The following is a 23,011-nucleotide window of genomic DNA, read 5'->3' on the forward strand; positions in this document are numbered from 1 at the left end:
ATCCGTAATAATTTGGCCTCTTTTAAGAACACCACTAGAACAACAACAACCGTGTTTCTCCCATACTAGAGGCAGTAGTAAATACTGAATAGCAAATAAATGGGAAAGGAAGTGAAGAGGAAATCAAATGCCTCTCACTGTTTTCTCTTTTAAAGGAATTGTTTCAGACGTTTGGCACAATTTGTGAACAAGGCAAGGCATTTCTTAAAAAGGGACAAATGCCCTTGGGGGGGAAAGGCACTGCTTTTTTTAATTATTATTATGCACCAACCGTTCTAGAGCAATGTAGACATTCTAGAGTGGTTTTTCCAACCTTGGGCCTGCACAAGATGTTGGAGCGCAACCGCCGTCATGAACAATAGTCAGGGATGGTGGGAGTGCCCCAGGGTTGGGGAAAACTCTGCTAGAGCACCAAAAGGACCACCCTAAATTTTCAGGAAAAGATATGCATTCATGTATCCCAATCTCTTCCAATCAGTCTCTCTCACACACAAATTTCTAAACTAACTTCGGTTTCAAAACTAACTTTGCATTCTTTGCTCAAGAGAGGAAGTCAGCGCCTAGAACAAAATCTACTTTGAGGTTTGACAGTCAGGAGGCCTAAAAGATAATCCATTCCAGGAGACATTCCAGATTAAAAGGTTTCCTGGGGACCTGCTAACCTAGGTTTTCTAGAAAGGTTGCCACAACCTAAGCACCGGCCCTAGTTAACACAGAAGAGGACACTACATTCTAAAAACTATCTGGGCTGTACACTTCTGTATAGCTCTTCTGTCGAAGGAAGTATTAGCCTCCCCAGGAATTTCCGTTGCATGGAGGAAAACTGAACCACCCAGTTGTCAACTGCAGAATCAAAGTGTTAAGTTTTGCATCTCAACTGCTGTTTGTCTACCAGGCCCTTGTTCAAGCACTTCTAAGCCTCACCGATCTCAACAGGAGAATGCTTCTTTAAAATGCTGAACTTAAAAGCATGATTCTTCTCCGGCTGCTAAAGTCAGTAGATCAGCCTTCCCCAACCCAGTGCCGTCCAGATGTTTTGGACTATGAGTCCCATCAGACCAAGACAGAGCAGCTGTGCTGACTGGGGCTGATGGTAGTCCAAACATCTGGACGGCAGCGGATTGGCAAAGGCTGCTGTCAGTTCTTTCAGTCTTGGAGGGGGAGATAGAGAGAGAAAGAGAGCTTATGTCCAGATTACAATTGTAGTGATACAATGGAGATTAAAAAGATGGCTCCAGCAAACTAGAACTCTTTTTGTTAAAAGTCCCCATTGATGCTTCTAGGGCAGGCATAGGCAACCTTCGGCGCTCCAGATGTTTTGGCTTACAACTCCCATTACCCCTAGCTAACAGGACCAGTGGTCAGGGATGATGGGAATTGTAGTCTCAAGGGCCGAAGGTTGCCTATGCGTGTTCTAGGGCCACCATTTTCTCGCCTCGGGAGTGTGATGAGCAGCAATTTAAAACCACGGTTACAATAAAAAAAACTAGATGCCTCGCCCGTTTCCCCTCAAAATTGCAATACCGCCAAGAAGTCCTGCATGCCTGATTTAAAAAGCAAAAAATAAAAGACAAAAATTAGACAACCCCTTTCTTAAAGGCTCCTTAGTTAGAAAGCAGGGAAGTAGCCTGAGGGGCTTCTTCCCGACTAAGGCTTAGGAGGGAGAAGCTTGTTTAAGGGGGGGGGGCTCTTCAGCTTGAATGCATTGAGTGGCCCATGACGGCAGAGCCAGAGGGGGAAGGAACGAAGGCGTCCCCTTCGTGGAACGGGGGCAGGTACAGGGCAGCGAAGGCAGCGCCATTGTAGCCCTGGTGGGGTGGGCCCAGCTGGTGGTGGGCGGGGCCGAGCCCGGGGGGCGGAGCCTGGCGCGCGCCATGAGGGAAGGGAGGCGGGAGGGCCGGCCCGTCGTAATCATCCCGCGAGCCAGCCCCTAAGTTGCGCCTGCCCTTCTGGCGGCGGTTGCAGAACCAGACGCGGACAACCTACAAGGGTGCGGGCAAAGGGGGAGAAAAGAAGACGACATATATAGGTTACTGTCAAGGCAACTTCCTCCGTCTTGACCCACACCCCCTTCCTGCCATTTCTCGTCTCCCCATAGGGTTCTGCAAGACCTTCTCTCTTGGGCATTGCAGAACAGGAACACAAAGTCTCTTGGAATCACCCCCCACACTCCATGGCCTCAGTCCCCAACCCCAAAGTCGGGAGTGCTGGGACTTGGGTTGCACGTTTTGCTTGTTGACTAATAAACGTCAGAAGCGATTTTTTTTTTAAAAGGTATTATTTTAACAAACAAACAATAATTAAATCTGCATGTTCAGATCTGGCCCCAGGTGGTAGAACCCCAAGATTTGCAGAAACCATTTGCTGGACGACCCCAAACGCTGCAGCGATTTGGGTGTGAATTTTGCTCATTTATCGTCCCGTCCTTTTTTCTTTTGAGTTACGTCTTTTTGGACACTGTAAGCCTGAGGAGTGGCTGTTGTTGTTTTTTTAATTGATTTGTAAGCTGCTCTGAGGGCTTTCACAGCTGAAAGGTTGGAAATAAATGCTATAAATGAATGAATGACTGAGCATTCATGGGGGCAGGCTAGAGACGGATATATTATAAATGGCAACAAATCAGTAGATAAATATTATACCCCACCCAACAAATGCTGTAAGGAGCTTGAGCCCATCATGTTGGACCGGGCTCATTTTGATGGCGAAAGATTTATTTTTATTTTGGCCAGGAGTAGTGAAGTAGCTGGCGCTTGGGAAGGTGAAGAAAGATGGGTGTCACTCACATCCTTCTCCAGGCTGAGGTTATCAGCAATCTGCTCGATCTCGTCCACGTTGGGCTTGGGGCAGCGCAGGAAGTAAGACTCGAGGGTGCCCCGCACGCTGTTCTCAATGCTGGTACGTTTACGTTTCCGGGCTTGGATCATGGCAGACTCCATGGAGCACAGCTGCTGCACAAGGGATAGCCATGTTTGGTGACGCTGCCAAACCCACAACCCAGACCCACAACAACCCACCTTTCCCATCAGTGACTGGGCAGACTCTTCCACGCTCCTCCTGTGTGCGCTCACTGGCATAGCCACTAGGAGGCGCTGGGAGCCTCGATAACTCCCTCTGGATGTAAGCCATGGTCAAATGACTCCAAAGTATATTCACCCTCTGGGCTGGCCAACCAACCAACCAACATTGCTACGCCACCCTGATCGATAGCCATTTTGGCAAATCCTAGAGCCTCTTTTAGGATGTGGGTGGCACTGTGGGTTAAACCACAGAGCCTAGGACTTGCCGATCAGAAGGTCGGCGGTTCGAATCCCCACGACGGGGTGAGCTCCCGTTGCTCGGTCCCTGCTTCTGCCAACCTAGCAGTTCAAAAGCACAAAGTGCAAGTACCGCTCCGGCGGGAAGGTAAACAGTGTTTCTATGCGCTGCTCTGGTTCGCCAGAAGCGGCTTAGTCATGCTGGCCGCATGACCCGGAAGCTGTACACCGGCTCCCTCGGCCAATAAAGCGAGATGAGCGCCACAACCCCAGAGTCGGCAACGACTGGACCTGATGGTCAGGGGTCCCTTTACCTTTAATGTTCTACTCTGGTCTATTCTCCCCCTCTCCAGTATCAGAATTGTCCACTGTGCTTCAATCTGTTCTAAGCCCTTCATATACCACCATTTCCCCAGATGCCGCCCCCCCCCCCAGCTTTCCTCGCTCTTTAAATTCTGAAATGCTTCCCCTCTCTGTCCTCTCATATTCCTACATACCTGGCCTAACCCAGCATGGCTCAACTTATGTTCTCAGCCCCCACTGGGCTGTTTTAGTTGTTGCTGTCCTCCTCAGGCTTAAGGTGTTCTTTGCTTTCTTTAAAAGGATTGTACTTCTGCAAATATTGAGGCTGCCCCCAAAGCCCATGACACTTCTCTTTTGGGGACGGATGGTGGCATTTCTGCTAAGAAGGACCAACACTGGGTTACAATACACAATCTGAAGTTAAGATTTCCTGGTTCGAACGATTTTCTTCCAAGTGATGGCCTCTGAGCTTTCTCCTCTTGGCGTTTAGGGAAGCTTTTAACGTTTCATGCATTACTGTATTTTAATATTGTGTTGGAAGCCGCCCAGAGTGGCTGGGGAAGCCCAGCCAGATGGGTGGGGTATAACTACTAAATTTTTTATTATTATTATCATTTCCTCTCCCCTTACACATCACAAACTCACATTTGCCATACTGTAGCCCTTCTTCTTCCACAGTATTGCGAACTCCACACGCACATCCTTCGTCTGTTCTTATAAGCTAAAGTTCTGGTTAATAGTCTGTTCATCCTCCTTCTCCCTGACCTGGCACACTCGTATCTCTAACTCCACTGCCAACATAATTTAGCTCTCCTATCACTCTGACCACAACATTAACATTAATATTAATAATACACTTAATTGTATTTCAGTTCAACAATTACTTTGATAAAATACATATTTTGTTATGTGCAAATGGCTTTAGATACCTATTAGGTCCATAAATTACCATGCAGCCCATATTCAACACAAAAAACAGCGACAATTTGTTGTTGGCAAAGGGCAGCCGGACATATAAAGGGCCCCATTACCTCCAGTAGCTTAGGGCCTCATCAAACCTAAATCCGGCCCTGATCTCTGCCCAAGACCTTCACCCCCTCAAAAAAAGTATCCAGGACCCTTAAACAACTTCGCCCAGTCTCCTTATCCCTGAACATTAAACTGCCCGCCTTGAGATGTGCAAATGTGTCACCTCCTTCAAATCTACTTTTCCTTTGTCGGCTTTGTCATTTTCTCTTCAGCCTCACGCCCAAACGTGATGATGAAGCCTTAAGATAGTGCCCCCAGGATAACCTCATCTTTCCCTCCACTTAGAAGTTACTGGCCCCGTATTTTTATTGCTGTAGCAGCATCTGAAATTGGTTCTGCATACCACCTTGATATTCCCATAATAATAATAATTTATTATTACCCCGCCTATCTGGCTGGGTTTTCCCAGCCACTCTGGGCGGCTCCCAACAGAATTAAAAGCACAATAAAACATCAAATATTAAAAACTTCCCTGAACAGGGCTGCCTTCAGATGTCTTCTAAAAGTCGGATAGTTGTTTATTTCCTTGACATCTGATGGGAGGGTGTTCCACAGGGCAGGCACCACCACCGAAAAGGCCCTCTGCCTGCTTCCCTGTAACCTCACTTCTCGCACTTCTATTACTGAAGGATGACTTATAAATTTAACACATTTTTATCACTGTTTCGGACTGTAATCTCTTTGGGGCAACATAGTTTAGAATGAACAAGTTGCATCGGACCAAATCATTGCATGTGGAAAACAACTTCTGTGAGCACAAAGCAGCTATCCCTACTTTTCCTTCCTCCTGCCGCCACTGCACTCCTTAGATTTGCTCTAGGGTTTCCCCCCCTAATCTCTGGTATATTTTTCAGGAAGTGCAGGGAGATAAGAGGGAAATGAATTCTGCTGCACTTGCAGAACGGTGTGTGCAATGACTTAGCTCAGGGGTAGGCAACCTAAGGCCCATGGGCTATAAGCAGCCCACAAGGGTTGTTTAACTGGCCCACGAGCCGCCCCCAAACTGAGCCACCTTCTCGGCGAGTCCCCATGCGCTGTGCTAAACTGGCGCAGCACAGTGAAGGGACTCGCTTCTGCGGCGCCGTAAATCGCGACTGCGCAGATGCAAATAATTGCAGGCGTGCAATCTCCGCTGGAGTGAACCAGCCCAGGCAAGGTAAACCTTGCCGACCCCTGATTTAGCTGGATATAATATAATAATAATTTATTATTTATACCCCGCCCATCTGGCTGAGTTTCCCCAGCCACTCTGGGTGGCTTCCAATCAAGTGTTAAAAACAATACAGCATTAAACATTTAAAACTTCCCTAAACAGGGCTACCTTCAGATGTCTTTTAAAAAGAAGATAGCTGCTTATTTCCTTCACATCTGAAGGGAGGGTGTTCCACAGGGTGGGCGCCACTACCGAGAAGGCCCTCTGTCTGGTTCCCTGTAACCTCACTTCTCGCAATGAGGGAACCGCCAGAAGGCCCTCGGCGCTGGATCTCAGTGTCTGGGCTGAACGATGGGGGTATACAGCCTTCAGGTATACAGCCTAAGCGCTTTGGGGCAGAGGTCCATCGATGTTGCCGAAGCAACTCTGCGCAGACCCAGGCAGGGTGGCAAGCAATGGTTTGATGATAATAATTTAGCAACCCGGACGAAGACTTCTCCCCAGCCCCAGGGACATGCCACTCAACTCCCTCTCTCCAGAAGGCTCACCTCCTGCAAATTCTCGTTGGAATCAGCCTCTTCCAGCCAGCGCTGGAGGAGGGGCTTCAGTTTGCACATGTTCTTGAAGCTGAGCTGCAAGGCTTCGAAGCGGCAGATCGTGGTCTGGCTGAACATCTTCCCTGCGGGAGGGAGAAAAGAAGAAGACAGGCAAAAACCAGATTTGGGGACAGGAATGCAGGGAGTGCGCTAGAAGCAGAGGTAGGCAGGCAACGCAACAGGAACGATAACTATGCAATTGGGGACTTCCCGGGCTTTTTTCTGGCCCACGTAGGACCAGTCTGGATAGTTGGCCTTGGTGAAGACTTGACGTTTTCATCCCAAAAAGAGTTTTTGATTTGAGTTCCTACTGAAATGAGGCGGCATTTTAATGTTGTGTTTTAATCTTGTTTTTAAGTTGTATTTCAATCAATTGTTTTTATACCGGTGTTAGCTGCCCTGAGCCCAGTCTTGGCTGGGGAGGGCGGGGTATAAATAAAATATAAGAAGAAGAAGAAGAAGTAGAAGAAGAAGAAGAAGAAGAAGAAGCAGCAGCAGCAGCAGCAGCAGCACAGCCTAGACTCAGATCGGAAGCAGCCCAAGATTGGAGGCAGCCATTCCTGGTTCAGTTGCCTCCAAAGGAGGGATCCGTGATAACTCTTATGAGTTTTCACCACTAGCCACAGGCTTAATTTTCCACCCAGGCTTTCCCCAGGGGTAGGGGGAAGCCTGGGAAGTGTGTCTAGAGGTCCTGGGCTGCCCAGATGTCAATACACGCCTCCTGACCTCGCCGATGTGGTCCAAAGGAAAGCAGAGCAATACGTTTGGCACCAGCTTGGCTGCAGGAGTTTTTTGAAGGAGCCATCCAACCATCTGTTGCAGGCATAGGCAAACTTGGCCCTTCAGAAGTTTTGGGACTACAATTCCCATCGCTCCCTGACCACTGGTCCTGTTAGCTAGGGGATCATGGGAATTGTAGTCCCAAAACATCTGGAGGCCAGAGTTTGCCTATGCCTGATCTGTTGCATGCTGACAGCTTCTGGGAGCCACAGGTGAGAGACAAATGCAGGGGGGGGACCAATGGAGGAAAAACTACCCCAGAAGGAGCACAATGTTTTCCCGACCAGAGGCACAACCCCTCCTTTAACAACCCATCCACCACTAGTATATATGCACCTTGGCTTCAGGCAGAATAAATATGCAACTTGCTGCTCTGCCTCAGCCAGCAAAATGTGTTGATCCAGCCCAGGCATAGGCAAACTCAGCCCTCCAGATGTTTTGGGACTACAACTCCCATCATCCCTAGCTAAGAGGACCGATGGTCAGGGATGATGGGAATTGTAGTCCCAAAACATCTGGAGGGCCAAGTTTGCCTGTGTCTGGTCCAGCCCAATAAGCATTTCCCCCTGCTTACCCCCCATATCTGGAGGAGGGGAATAAGTTCATTGTGTTCGACTTGTTTCTGGGTTCCCACACTGAACACCTGAAAAGTCTCCTTTGTGGTATAATTAATTAATTAATTAATTAATTAATTAACAAACACTGAAAAATACCCACCATACAGCAGACCCAAGGCCAGTCCCACGTCTGCCTGAGTAAAGCCCAGCGAGATTCTTTTGTGCTTGAGCAACTTGGCAAACTCTTCCAGATCCTCTGAGGTAGTAATAGGAACCTAGGGAGAAAAGATGGACAGAACAAGAACAAGGACGGCTTACTTATGGGAAAACACACCAAATTAACACCACAGCCATCTCAGGTTGTAGCTGTCTTTCCCATTCAAGCCCCCAGGCCTCAAAGCCTAAACCATTGGTCACCAGTTAACCACCAATATTCCCCCAGGAAACAAGTAAGACTTATAGATTCTGACCCTTTAAGCCAGGGGTAGAGAACTTGTGGCTGTGCTATTGAACTACAATTCTCATGAGGCCCACTGAGAATCGCCAGTGGTCAGGGACAACAAAAGCTGCAGCAAGCGCCACAGCTTTCCTGCCACTGGGCTAAGCCATCAGGTCATGAGAGGTTTCTCACCAACTCCGTTCAACAGACAGGTCATATATGGTTGCATATATAGTGGAGAAGCCAGTATCCTAAGTTGTAATTTGGGGGGGAAGCACTAGAAGCATCCATGGTAGCTATTTCAATTGCTTTTGTTCAATTTGCCCCTTGCAAACAGCTGGAAGTCAGCAATTTTGGTAATAAACCTGATTTGCAATGGGGGTCAAATAATTTTGATTGCATCTCTCTCTCCCCCGTGTGTGTGTGTGTGTGTGTGAGAGAGAGAGAGAGAGAGAGAGGGGGGGGGGAGAGAGAGAGACTTTTTGTGAATTAGAAGTGTACATTGCATTATCAGAAGCTGATCACCAAAACAGTCCAGGCTCTCAGCCCCAAAGCTAATTTAGCTCTTAATGGCGGAATATTCCTGCCTTGTGTGTGTGTTTTTTTAAGAGCATCTGGATACAAACATATTACTCATGTGCAGAGGGAATGACACTGATCAGCTACCAGGCCCTATTAGCCTGAAAAGCCTTGGGACAAGGTTACGTGTATGAATAAACCTATTTCTCAGTGATGATACCGGAATCCACATGGCAGTCAGTTTCTTGGCAGTCAGACCAGTTTTTTCACAGGGACAGATTAAGTAACTGAACTGAGTGTGTGTCTGAGGATACTTCCCAAACTGGTCTGCCAATGAGCAGGTGCTGGGACAATGTGGGGAAAAGTCCCCCCAGGGAAGAATTTTTCTTTGTATATACTGCTGCGACAGAGGATGACTAATCACTTAAAACTTGCAGGACTAGTCTTTAGCATATGTTATCTTTCTTCAGACACAGATTAGATCTTTCTCCCAGTCTAGTCAAGCAAATAGCTTCTCTGATAAACTCATATCCTTCACAAATACCAGGGGAATCCAAACACATTGATGTTTTGTTTTTGAACTAAAGGAGCTGATCGCCTTAGCCTTGGGCCAGAATCAAATGGTTGTCTGAATGTGTCCCCGTCTGATGGCCCATCAGAGCTGATCACAACTTTACCAGAATCCCTTCCTAGGGGGGAAAAAATGGGTAGGAGAGAATGAGGAACCCCATTTTCCAACTTCCAACTTTTCTAAAGTGCATTATTTGAGTAATTTTGTTACTTCGATCAACTAAAAATGGAACAAAATAGGGACAAGGTTTGGGGGGGGGGGATGAAGTACAAAAATTAGACTGTAGTAAGTTAAGCTTCTAGGTTCTATTCCAAGATGAAGAATCAGAAAATGTAAAACTATCAGATAGACCCTGGCATGAGAGATTTTCTCTGCTGGGTGCTCAAATAACTTGGCCAGCTTTGGATATTAGTCTGTTTCTCCCCACACATCAAGGTGAAATTTGTTGTAACACCTCAGGCAACCAATGTCTTGAAGCAGCCCTAGGAGCCACAGAACCACCAGAGATGCTTCAACGCTTATCTAAGAACTGGAAAATTCAGGGAAATCTAACATCCGTTCCGTTAAGACAGGGGCTCCCAAACTTTCTTCCTCACAGACCACTTGAAAACTGCTGAGGGTCTTGGTGAAGATTTGTCTGCTTGTTGTTATCAACTGCAATGCACTGCCACCGTATGTAACAGTTGCTGCCAGAATTCTAATCGCAAAAGGCTGGAAGGGAGAGGATATTCCATCTAAATAAGAATGGCAAAACAAAATAAGAGAGTACGCTGAGCTGGTGAGATTATCAGCAAGGTTAAGAGACGTTACAGACTGCAAGAAGATCAAACCTCTCCATTCTTAAGGAAATCAGCCCTGAGTGCTCACTGGAAGGACAGACCCTGAAGCTGAGGCTCCAATACTTTGGCCACCTCATGAGAAGAGAAGACTCCCTGGAAAAGACCCTGATGTTGGGAAAGATGGAGGGCACAAGGAGAAGGGGACGACAGAGGACAAGATGGTTGGACAGTGTTCTCAAAGCTACCAGCATGAGTTTGACCAAGCTGCGGGAGGCAGTGGAAGACAGGAGTGCCTGGCGTGCTTTGGTCCATGGGGTCATGAAGAGTCGGACACGACTAAACAACAACATGTGCCAAGAGCCTTTTATCCATCACCAGCTACTTGGGTTTGTCCTCACACACTTTAGCATTAAAGAGAAAGGATTCTAGGGCAGGCGGAACATCTGATTTTTAAATCGGATCTCTCTCTCTCTCTCTCTCTCTCTCTCTCTCTCTCTGTGTGTGTGTGTGTGTGTGTGTCTCAAAGCAAGCACTGCCAGAATTCTCATTGCTGGTACCTCTATTTAGCCTGAACTTGAAGCACCCCAAAAAAAGGACTGAGGTTCACAAGAGCATACACAAAGCCCTGCGCAAGGAAGTAGACAGGGTTCCTGCTCTGCTATCTTTCACCCCTCACCAGCCCAGAGAGAGATTACAAGAAGCAAAGGAGATTAACAAGACCTCAAAGACATGTAACAGGCTAGGCACCATTCTTTGACTCAAGTTTTGCTCTGGGTGTTGTTCCCAGCCTCCTGCTATTCAACAGTGTACTTTCCCCATCTTGCCACAGACGGTCATGCTGCAGTCCCTAGGCCAGGGATAGCCAACACGGTACACTCCCATGTGTTGTGGACTCAGATCCCATCAACCCAGCCAGATTACAACCAGGGATGATGGGAGCTGTAGTCTATCTGGAGGGTCCCACATTGGCTACCCCAGACTGGTTGAAGTAGCCCTCTTTCTTGGTGCCAATCTCCCACACAATTAAGGGTTGGGAGTTCTTCCATTGTCAAAAGACCTGGAGTGTCTAAGACAGGCATAGGCAAACTCGGCCCTCCAGATGTTTTGCGACTACAGCTCCCATAATCCCTAACAGGACCAGTGGTCAGGGGTGATGGGAATTGTAGTCTCAAAACATCTGGAGGGCTGAGTTTGCCTACGCCTGCTCTAAGACCACTACATTCAGAAGTGCTATGATACCACTTTAAACAGCTATGGCTTCCCTCCAAGAATTGTGGCAGCTGTAAAGATGTTGTTAAGGATGCTGAGAGTTGTTAGGCGACACACACACACCAATTCCCCTCACAGAGCTACAATTCCCAGAGTGGTTTAACAATCAATCCCTCTTTCCAGGAAAATCTGGGGAACATAGTTCTGTGAGGGGGAATAGGGTGTCTCCTGACACAACTCTCAGCACCCATAACAAATGACAGCTCCCAGGATCCTTTGCGGGAAACCATTACTCTTTATTAAAGCGCTGTCGTAGCGTTTTAAATGTGTGAGGCAAATGTGGCCAAAGCCAGATTTTTTTACGCAAAGACGGATCAAGAAAGGCTGGAGAGATACAGGGAAAAGTCCAGCGCAGTAACAGTAAATCAGAACGGCAGTTGGGTTCCTATTGAGGGTATTTGTCAAGTCAACAGGACAGTGATGAGGGACTGAGGATTGGCGCGACCATTCTGTGATATTATGGCAGTGGACAAAGATGTAGTGTAACTTTGGAATGAATGTGTATTAAGAACAAGAAGTAATAGTAATTGTGGTTGGAGGCACGGAACACCATTTCTCACCCACCCAACTTTCTCATTTTTTAAAAAAATACATGACAGGATTTTGGAACCTGAGAAGTAGCAGCAGAGCCATTCCCCTGCGCTCCCCCCTCAAAAACACACACACACACACAAAAAACTAGGGTAGGGGGGAAAGAGTGAAAAACCAGCTTAAAAGCTGTAGCTTGATCAGCACAGCAGGGTAAACAGCCTGAAAGATGAGCTGGGGCCCTTCTCTGGCAACATCATCAGTGAAAACATTTGCCTTCTGACAATTTTGCCTTCTTCTAGAAAAGGTGGTGTTGTCCTTCAGAAAGAGCAAAAGTAGATTAAAAGGGTCTTTTGTGTTCCCCCGCCCATCCCACTTCCATTGATCTTTGGGCAAGGGGACAGATACTGACTGGACCCAAGTGCAGATACCTCTGGGCAGGGTTCGGCTCACATTGCAGATAAGATATTTTGCACCCAATAAAGAATGCCTGTTCCGCAACACTTCTACAAAATCGCCCCCTTTAGCATTTTTAAAATATTTATTTGGTGCAGGTATGAACTCACTTCTGGAGCAGGCTGGCCAAACAACAGCCCCAAAGCTGCAAAGGCCCTCAGATCTCCTGGAGATCACAGGAGACGATTTTAGCATAACAAGTCAACTGTGCCTCCAATACAGTTATTTGAACTGCCTCAACATAAGGTTGCCACCGCTATTTCTGGCCTTAAGACTATTCCTCTTTTGAAAGCCGGTTGGCGTTCAAAGCTTCTCTGAATTTCAGAAGTGTGAAAAAGTTCGGAGAGAAACAGCTATTGGTGGCATTTATACAGCTGCCAAACAACCTTGTTCTCTATGTGGATATATAATCCGTTTATGAAAATGCAATAAAAATGGTCAGCAGAGAGATAAACTCAGTTTCACAGCATGACTTGACATGAAAACAGTGGGTTACAATTCAAAGAAGGTGCTGGCAGGCCTCTGGGGTGGGTTTTCCACAAACGGGGTGTCACTACCAGGAAGCCTCACTCAAAGCCTGAGATAGGAGAATTTAGGTATAGGCCTACCCAGTAACGTCAGTAAAACACCTCTGAGCACATACAGAGTGCATTTTCTCACCACTAGGCAACCACTGCCAGTTCCCACGCACCTCTGGGCTCCCAGGAAGCCTGTAGCCTCACATGGCAATAGCATCCTTTCTTATACAGTGCTACCTCGAGTTACAAACGCCTCAGGTTACAAATGCTTCAGGTTACAAACTCCGCTAACCTGGAAGAGTTACCTCGAGTTGAGAACTTTGCCCCAGGATGAGAACAGAAATAGTGTGCTGGCAGCGCAGCGGCAGGAAGAGGCCCCATTAGCGAAAGCACGCCTCTAGTTAAGAACAGTTTCGGGTTAAGAACGCACCTCCGGAATGAATGAAGTTCATAACTAGAGGTACCACTGTAGCCTGGAGGCAAGCACATGATTATAGATGTCATTTTTAATATTTTTACTTTAAAAACGTCATTTTCTACGAGGTAGAACGATGTTTATTCCCAAGCAATAGGGTAGGAGAAAACTGCCTTTAAATTCAAAGCACCGCTGAATGAATGAAGAGAATTTCAAATGCAACATGGAACGTGCCTAGAGCCCTTAAAAAAAAAAAAAAATCAGGATTGAGAACCTTTTTTTGCTTGGTTTTTGCTCTTAATGTTTCTGGAAGGTAGAAGCAGATGCAAAGCACAGAATGGGGAGGAAGAGAAATTGTGTGCCCCCCCCCCAATTAATGCATAAAGGTAAAGGACCCCTGACAGTTAAGTCCAGTTGCGAACCGCTTTACAGGCCGAGGGAGCCAGAGTTTGTCTGCAGACAGTTTTTCAGGGTCATGTGGCCAGCATGACTAAGGAATCAAAACAGAGAAGAACCCTGATAGCACAGGATACAGAACAACTTTGCATCCTTTCCTCTACTTTGCGTGCCATGGGAGATGTTGAGAAGGGCAAGAAAATCGGTGTTCAGAAAATCGGTGTTCACAGTGCCGCACAGCTGGAAAGGGAGGCAAGCACAAAACTGGCCCTAATCTGCATGGTCTTTTTGGCCAAAAGACCGGTCAAGCCGAAGGTTCCTCTTGCATGGAAGCCAACAAAAGCAAAGGTATAACCTGGGAAGAAAATACACTGCTGGTTTACTTGGTAAACCCCAGGAAGTACGGTATATTCCAGGAACTAAGATGACATTTGTTGGCATCAAGAAGAATGGGGAGAGGATGGATTTAATAGCATGCCTTGAGGAGGCCACTTCTAACTAATGGCTTCTAATGCCTTATTTCACCTTACAAATGGAAATGACTCTCTGATGAGATTGGTTTTTAAACTTTCCGTTTTTGCATGCATTATATTGACGTATGGTTCTTAACGTATGCACTTGTCCTTGCATTATAATTTATAGAATTGAACGAGTACAGTCAGGGCGACTCTAGTGTTTCCTGATCGTGTAATTAAAAAAACGACAACCCCTCAAAAAAACAAAAAGCAGGACAAATACCTTTATTGGGATCAACCAAAAGTTAATGATCAAGGTAAAGGTAAAGGTAAAAGTACCCCTGCCCGTACGGGCCAGTCTTGCCAGACTCTAGGGTTGTGCGCTCATCTCACTTAAGAGGCCGGGGGCCAGCGCTGTCCGCAGACACTTCCGGGTCACGTGGCCAGCGTGACATCGCTGCTCTGGCGAGCCAGCGCAGCACACGGAACGCCGTTTACCTTCCCGCTAGAAAGCGGTCCCTATTTATCTACTTACACCCGGGGGTGCTTTCGAACTGCTAGGTTGGCAGGCGCTGGGACCGAGCGACGGGAGCGCACCCCGCCGCGGGGATTCGAACCACCGACCTTTCGATCGGCAAGCCCTAGGCGCTGAGGCTTTTACCCACAGCGCCACCCGCGTCTTTATTGGGATCAACCAAAAGTTAATGATCAAACTAGACATCAAATTTTGCAGGACTCCTCTTTGGACTGGATGTTATGTTCAACAAAACTGATAAAAGGAGGGAAAGACTTAGGGGAATGACTGAAAAAGCTCATTGTAAGCCATGGTGCGATTTATGAAGAAAACGCAATTTCAGAACTCAAAACAGAAATTTACTTTTGCGAATCACGAGATGATATGGGATTGTGGTGTCATGTGAGGGGAAGAGAGACAGACAGAGAGAGAGAGAGAGAGAGAGAGAGCAACCATTTGTACTAGACCCTCAAAAATGATTCTTTGACCTTGATTCAAGTAAAAAGCAACTTCAGAAACTGTAAACCTTATGGGTGTCAGAAATGGCACTGCACACACATGCAGAGGATAAGTTAAGGGGACATGTTGGGAGAGCCCTGATCCCATCTGACAGGACATTTAAAGTGGAAAACATTTGCAGGACACATATCCAGCATTGCTCTTTGTAAGTTTTAACCCCACTGCCAATCAGTTGTGCTGGGTGACTAGAATTATGGTATGGGGGGGGGGAATGTCCCTGCCTTTCACCATGCTCAGAATTATAAACTTCTACAATCCACTTCTGCTTAGTCCTTAGCTTGGAGACTTAGAAAAGCCACCCCAACACCACAAATATGAGATATGGGGCAGATGAGATGAGGAGAAGAAAAACCGTAACAGAGAGTTCCTCCCACCTACAATTTCTCATTTATAGAAACAGGATGTGTTCCACAAAGAATATACAGGAATGGCCATGCAGTCACCTGCAAAAGAAGAAGATATGTGCCATCTGGCTGTGGGCTGTAAGGTTTTCAATAGGCAAGATCTTGAGCTTGGAGAGTTTATCAATGATCAGTGCCCCTGGGCCACAGCAACTTTCCATTTTAAACCCAAGCGGAAATAAGCAACATTGATTGCTTTTGCACAAGCTGATATTAAGGAGAGGCTTGCAGAGATGACGGGATAGAACGAACTATCTAGATATCCAAAATCTTCAGTGGACTCTGGCACTAAGTTTTCAGACGTGTCCTTGGAATAAATAAATAAAATCCTAAGGAATTCTTCCTGGCAACTCTGAGGCCACCAGTAAGTATCTCTATAAGCCACATAATGAGGACAGGTTCCTAGAACTAAAGGGGGCCTCATAAGTCATCTTGTTTTAACACCCTGCTAGATACTGGAAATTGAGAAGTAGAATATAAGGTCACAATAAGGGCTGTCTCTGCTTGGAGACCACCCGTGAAGGAGAGTTCATTACTCCTCTAGATAACTGATGAACTGTTCCATTAACACTCAAGGAAAATCTCCCTCCTATAAAAGCCTATAGGCTCTTGTCTTCTCCCTCTGGGGCAGCAGAGAACAAGTTTTTGCTCTTCAGATATCTGATGCATGTCCCACCCAGAGATAAGTTTTGTTTCTACTGTCAAACCAGGTACACACCCTGTCCTCAGTTCAATCGCTTTGTCCCGTCCTCCCCAAGTTTGGAACTCTGCATTTGAAGAATTTTCTGCATGCCTGTCTTCTGAGGTTTCGGCTATCCTCAGCTTTGTGCCATCTGCAAACTGTGATAAAGATTCCCTCTATCCCTTCTTCTAAGTACTGTAGCCACTGATAAGAACATAAAAGTATATCAGGTCCAGGACTCATCACCCCAAACGAAACCTCCCCCCCCCCCATTTTGCCTCTTCCAAGTTCTTCAATAATCTTGAGGACAGTTTCCCAATCATTTGTGAATCCACTGAACAGTAATATCCTCCAGCTCACGCTTAACAAAAACTTTTTGTCAACTGCTTTGCTGAAAACAAGATAAATTGCATCAAGCAACTGCCACAATCTGCTAATAACTCAATCAAAAAAGTGATTAACCTAGCAGGAGCCAGCATGGATTTGTCAAGAATAAATCATGCCGCACTAATCACTGCGTTGTTATCAAGATGCTTCTAATCTCTCCTAGCGGTTTTAGTGTGTTGGCCTGCGAACACCTGGGGAAAAGGAGAGTTCAAGTCACTGCCTCTCAACCTAACCTACCTCACAGGGTGGTTGTGAAGATTAAATGAGAAGGGGGAGAACCACACACCACAATCAGCCTCTTGGAGATGAAGGTGGGATATAAACAGATACAGCTATTAGCCATGAGAGCTAGGCAGAACCTCCAAATACAGGGGAAGCCTACCAGTGGATACCAGTTATTGGCAACTAACAAGGAAGGCTGCTGGACTCATGCCCTACTTATGAGCTTTCCAGAGCGACTGTCTGGCTGCTGCTGGCAAAAGATGCTAACTAGATGGACCTGATCCAGCAGGGCTCTAGTAGGTAATCAAATCAAGTAGTAGTTGGAGAACCCAGAGCTTACATTCTGAAGAGAAAGTACTGGGGTTCAAACCTGCCCAGAAACACCATCATCTAACCTTGCAGCCCTATGGGAGTTACATACAGAACATGTTGCCATCGTGTCTCCTGCATGCAATTAAGTATAGCCCAACCACAACACCGCTTGAAGTAGAAAACAGTCAACCAGAGGCTAGAGGTTTTTTAGACTTGAATCATAACAGTTCAGATCCCTGCGCAAACCCTGAAATCTCATTTCCAAGTTTATTCCTGGTAGTTACCACCAAGCCCTTTGCGTTTTAAGACTGATACGAACACAGACTCTGTGGCTTTAACCATGTCCTGGTTTTCCTCTCCCCCCAGACAGACCACCCTTTGCTTTAAGACCTGCTGCATGCTGAAAACAGACATAGATATTCACTTCCTATTTCATACAATAACTATGGGGTACCCAATTAAGTTGACAAGACAGGACAATAGCTAGCAATGTGGAAAGTAGGCGCGTCCATTGCACCATTTACTTGTTGAACACTCTCCATATTTCCCTTTCCGTAATTTTTATACTCTCTCACCATCCATCTGTAGGGCTGGGAATCCAAAATCCTGTAGAAAGCAGCTGCCAGCCCGTGTAGGTAATACTGAACTACATGGGCTCGACTCTGCAGAAGGCTGTTTCTCATGTCCCTCACTCTTCCCCCTGGGGTTCCCAGACTCACAACGGCATCCTTACCTCATCTCCGCTGCCGCCGCCACCATCCTCCTTGGCTTCTCCAGAGGCTGCCTGCCCACCTGGGCTGCTGCTGCCATTACTCTGGGGACTGGTCTCCTCGCTGCCAGTCAGGCTGCCCAGATCATCATCCTGGCTAGCGGGGCTGCTGGAGCGCTGGGGCTCCTCGCCGGGGGAAGCAGCTCCACCGCTGTCTCCAGGCGCAATGCAAGCCGAGGGGTTCGGCACAAGGCAGCCACCTGCCCAGGTGTGCACATAGGAGGGCCCCGGCTGCTCAAAGTCAGGCTCCACTTTGATGTCAGGTTTTGGGCCTTGGCAAGCGGCTTCCCCGGGCTGAGGGACCCCATAAGCCCCCATCATCACCCCGGGGTGGTGGCTCCAGGCATCTCCCGCAGAGAAGGGGTACCAAGTCCGGGGAGCTTCTCCTCCGCCAGGGTGGGACTCGAGCATCCCTCCCGGAGGCCCGTAGTCGGGCCTGAACCCAAATCCCTGCCCAGGGGCTGCCCCACTGAAGGCTTCAGGCAAGAAGCCGCCACTCGCTTCATGGTGAGGAACAGCAGGGATGTTGCCAAGGTGAAGCCCTTGGACAGGGAAAGGATAGGGGCGGTCTAACTCTCTGCCCAAGTGCCCAGCCATGGCGAGCTTGGTTGTTTTCTTTTTTCAAAGGGCTGGTGCTTATTAAACTCAAAAGTGTCCAGGAAGCAGAGTTATTGCTTTTAATCCGAAGGTGGGAACCCAGGTGTGGATAAACTGATGCCAGCAGAAGTTCAGACAGTCCAAAGCAACGCAGCCCCTAAAAACCTTCCTAGGTCTTCTTCCCCAAATCAGATTTCTCCCTTTTCTTCAGCTCTTGCAGCCACTCAAAGGATGTTGCCACCACCACAGAGAGACCCCTAAATGGAAGCCAACTTTAGTAGCACTCACAGTTCGGTCAGTCAGGCCCGGGGGTGAAGAGGAAAAAAATAGAGAAAGCTGGAAGCAAAAAAAAAAGCTGAAAAGATCTGATCAACCAGCTGACCAGCAGCTAATTCTTTTTAAAAAGTTAGCAGACTTGGTGCATCCAAGTCTGGGTCCAAGAATCCCGGTGCAAAGTGAGATGTGAAATAAGGGTGCAGAATAGATCCGCTCTGTCTATAGGTTGAAGTCAAGGTGTGTAGCTGGCTGAAGAAGAGACCAGCCGAAGATGCAAGGTCCCAAAGACCCCGAAGTGGTGAGAAGTGTCCCCAGACGCCCAGACCAGGCAGAAGCTGCAGAGCTTCTCCGACCTCCACCGGTGGGGCGGATTTGAAAGCCTTTGGGGCCATCCTGAAAGCTGCCCCGCCCCTCCGGCTTAAAGAGATCCTGCGCGCCCACCCCTCCTTGCTGCCAGGTATTGGTCAAAGGGGAGTAGATCGGGAGTGAAGACCCCCGCCCTCCCCCTCCTCCCCAGCTTCAAAGGGCCAGCAGCCCCCCAACCACCGCCAATGCCATGGACCCAACAAAGCTCAGCAGGGCCCGGCCATTCTGCAGCCCCATATGGCCCATTCAGACCTAGACAATAGAGCTCGGGCCTCTACCCCTGGAGGGTGTGTGTGTGGGGGGAGAGATGGCCCTGTGAGAGGGGCAGAGGATCTGGGGGGCTTCAAAGCCAAAGGGAGGAGGAGTTGAGAAGGCTCAAAAGAGGGCGCCCTGTTGGATGGGGAGGAGGTGGGTGGGCGCTTTTGGGGTTCCTGGGAGGGTTGGTGGGGAGCATGGGCCATGAAAGGCTGGTTCAGGAGGGAAGGGGTTAATATTAATTAATGGGTTATGAACAGGGATACTCTCATTTTCCGACTCATCTTGAAATACTGCCCCTCAGGCCAAACCAGTGCCGGATTTACTTATAAGCTAAACAAGCTGTAGCTTAGGGGTCCACTCTCTGGGCGCCCCCAAAAAAATTTAAAGGAAAAGAACTGGATGTACATTTCCAAAAAAAATTTGCATATTTTGTTATGTGCACATGGCTTTAGATACCTATTAGGTCCATAAATTACCATATAGCATATATTCAACACAAAAAACAGCGGCAATTTGTTGTTGACGAAGGACAGCTGGACATATAAAGGGCCAGTAGCTTAGGGCCTCATGAAACCCAAATCAGGCCCTGGGCCCAACCTAGATTCACAAAATGTTTAGGGTTATGCATACCCCAGAAAAAAAAAAGCATTGGTTATGAACAATGGCCAGCAGAAATACCATCATTTCTTGGTTTATAGGGGGAACAGTGGTTGACGTTTTTGCTTTCTGGCAGAACTCTGTCAATGGCAGGCAGAGGTTCAAGAGGTAAAGATTTCCATCTCACTCAGGAGTAGGGCGGCCTGTGGCCCTCCAGAATGTTTTGGTCTATAATCCCCATCCATCTGTGACCATTGGGCCTGCTGGCTAGCAGCAGTTGGGGGTCAGACACCACCCGGAGGGCCACAGGTTGCCTATCCCTGCTTTGGTTGCCCCTTCGGTCTGGGGGAATGGGTGTGTTGGAAGTGTTGCCTAGTGGCCGAAGGTGAGAGTGTCAGGGCAAAGCAAGCTTGTTGAGTAAAGCATGCATTTATTGCATTCATATCTCACTTTTACTCTAAGGAGCTCAAGGTATTTTGCGTGGGTCTCCCTGTGTTATACTTATAACAACCTTGTGAGGTGGGGAAAGTGATTGGATCTGGGTCAGCCAGCAAGTTTCATGTGTAAGTGGGGATTGGAACCCAGGACTCCTCAAGTCCTACGCCAACGCTCTTAACCACTGCACAGATGGGAGCTGGCTGGAATTGTATATCAAATTTAAGCGCTTTTAATTTTTATTTGGTACAGCATAAAATAGACAATTAGAAGAAAAATCATTTCCCATCCTCTGCAACCATGCAATAAATGAAAGGATTAAAAATAATTGCCAGTTTACTAATAATAATAATAATAATAATAATAATAATAATAATAATAATAATAATGTTGTCCGAGAAAACAGATAAAATTCTGCAGCTAGGATGTAAACAAAATCCATTTCTGAATTATTGCCAGGCTGTCTACTTTTTGCTAATGCTTTAGGTCTCTATTGATCCCAATTTGGATGAATGAAAACAATTGGTCTCTTCTGAACTGCATCTTCCTTCCCATGAATCTCAATGGCTGGGTAAGCTTAAAAAGGTAAAGGGTAAAGGGACCCCAAGAGCAATTTCTTTCATGGTTTGTGTAGGCGAATTTGCTGTTCTCCGTGCCTTTGCTAACAACTGTAATGGCAGCAACTACAGCCTAACAGCACAATCCTATACATGTGTTCTCATAATTTCTAATTGAGTTAAAAGAGGTGGATAGATTTGGAGCCTTGCTCTTCAGTATATCTATCTGAGACTGCAAAGACAAGTTAAGCAGGGAGTGGGGAGAATATAACAAAAATGAAACTGACTCAATAAAATTTCAATTTGCTACCTAATTGGGGGAGGGAATTCCATTCAACAATTAAAAAACATGAGTATATAATGCATAAATGTTAAATCAGTACATTCCCACAGTACAAACATTTCAGCTGAAGGTGTGAAGCCCAGTCCTGTGCGTGTTTATTCAGAGGTAAAACTTACTGAGGCTGCAGTTCTAGTCCCTCTTACCTGGGAGTAAGTCCCATTGAATTCAGTGGGGCTTACCTTTGAGTAGTCATGGTTAAGTTTGCAGCCTGAGTTCCTGTCAGTGAACAGAGAGGAAATTTAAGAAAAAGGTGACCAGGGGTGGGTGCAGCCATGATAGAGGTATATCAAATTATGTATGAGTGTGAAGAATTTGGACAGAAATAATTTTCTGTCTCCCATAATATTGGAGCTTAGAGTCTTGTTTCCAAACAATAGTATGCAATCCTAGGCATATCTGTTACCTCTACTTCTTGGGTTTACTCCCAAGTAATGGGTATCAATTGCACTGTCTTCTTCTTCTTCTTCTTCTTCTTCTTCTTCTTCTTCTTCTTCTTCAAGATTTTCTTGGTTTACAAAAGAACATGCATTGTCTCTTTTTTAAGGTTGTAAAGTCTTTTCTACAAATCAGTTACATTCAATATGAGACATTAGTGTTGAGTCTGTTATTCCCGTGTCCGCAACACAATGCGTATCTAAGATGTGCCATGAAATCCAAACTGGGCAGTGTTTTTGAGTTGTTGCCTTCCCAAATTCATCTCTTTCCTCACAGGTTTATCATAGACTACAATCACAAAGTTGGAAGAGACCATAGCTGTCAACTTTTCCCTTTTTTAAGGGAAATTCCCTTATTCCGGATAGGATTCCTCGCAAGAAAAGGGAAAAGTTGACAGCTATGGAAGAGACCCACAAGGATCATCTAGGCCAAACTTCTGCAATGCAGGAATCTTTTGCCCAAGTGGGACTTGAACCCAAGACCCTCAGATTAAGTTTATTGTGCTCAACCAACTGAGCTGTGTGCAGTTTCTCCCCATTTCCCACCCACCCAAAAAACCTTCTTTAAAAGTTCAACTAATCTGTAGCACGGCAGGATGCGGGTGGTGCTGTGGTCTAAACCACTGAGCCTAGGGCTTGCTGATCAGAAGATCAGTGGCTCGAATCCCCGTGACGGGGTGAGCTCCCGTTGCTCGGTCCCTGCTCCTGCCAACCTAGCAGTTCGAAAGCACGTCAAAGTGCAAGTAGATAAATAGGTACCGCTCCGGCGGGAAGGTAAACGGCGTTTCTGTGCACTGCTCTGGTTCGCCAGAAGTGGCTTAGTCATGCTGGCCACATGACCCAGAAAAACTATCTGCAGACAAACGCCAGCTCCCTTGGCCAGTAAAGCGAGATGAGCGCCGCAACCTCAGAGTCATTTGCGACTGGATTTAACTGTCAGGGGTCCTTTACCTTTTTAATCTGTAGCACAATCCTACACCTCTTCAGTGTGTCCTACTGCATTTGGTGGGGTTTACTCCTAAGTAAGTATGCATGGGATCATGGCCTTAGAGATGATTCACAGAACTGAACCTAGCTCCAGCTGTATCTTGAGTTAAATTAAGTTACATTAAGGATTACATTTATATAATGAGTTGGGTGGGGGGGAAGTTTAGGATAACTTTTCTTAAGAAAACCAGAAGCTTTCCTTTTGGGAATAATGGGATTAGAGATACCTAAACAACATAAAAGTTTATTTATGTATGCAACCACAGCAGCTCATACGATATTTGCCCAAAGGTGGAAAGAAAACAAAAGTCCTGACCAAAGAAGAATGGCAACAAAAA

General features: G+C 46.8%; 1 protein-coding gene and 1 pseudogene across 1 annotated transcript; one reads left to right on the plus strand and one right to left on the minus strand.

Annotated features, from left to right (window-relative positions):
• Positions 1–706: 706 nt before the first annotated feature.
• POU5F1 (POU class 5 homeobox 1) lies at positions 707–19,001 on the minus strand. Its single transcript, XM_077925243.1, has 5 exons — positions 17,788–19,001; positions 7,833–7,947; positions 6,288–6,418; positions 2,784–2,948; positions 707–1,982 (listed from the first exon to the last, which is right to left on the minus strand). The coding sequence occupies exons 1-5, from the start codon at positions 18,418–18,420 to the stop codon at positions 1,692–1,694; spliced, it is 1,335 nt and encodes a 444-aa protein (XP_077781369.1). The 5' UTR covers positions 18,421–19,001; the 3' UTR covers positions 707–1,691.
• On the plus strand, positions 13,737–14,064 carry LOC144327052 (cytochrome c, testis-specific pseudogene; annotated as a pseudogene).
• Positions 19,002–23,011: the final 4,010 nt, after the last annotated feature.

The sequence above is a fragment of the Podarcis muralis genome, chromosome 2 (genome assembly GCF_964188315.1).
Source record: "Podarcis muralis chromosome 2, rPodMur119.hap1.1, whole genome shotgun sequence".
Taxonomy (NCBI): domain Eukaryota; kingdom Metazoa; phylum Chordata; class Lepidosauria; order Squamata; family Lacertidae; genus Podarcis; species Podarcis muralis.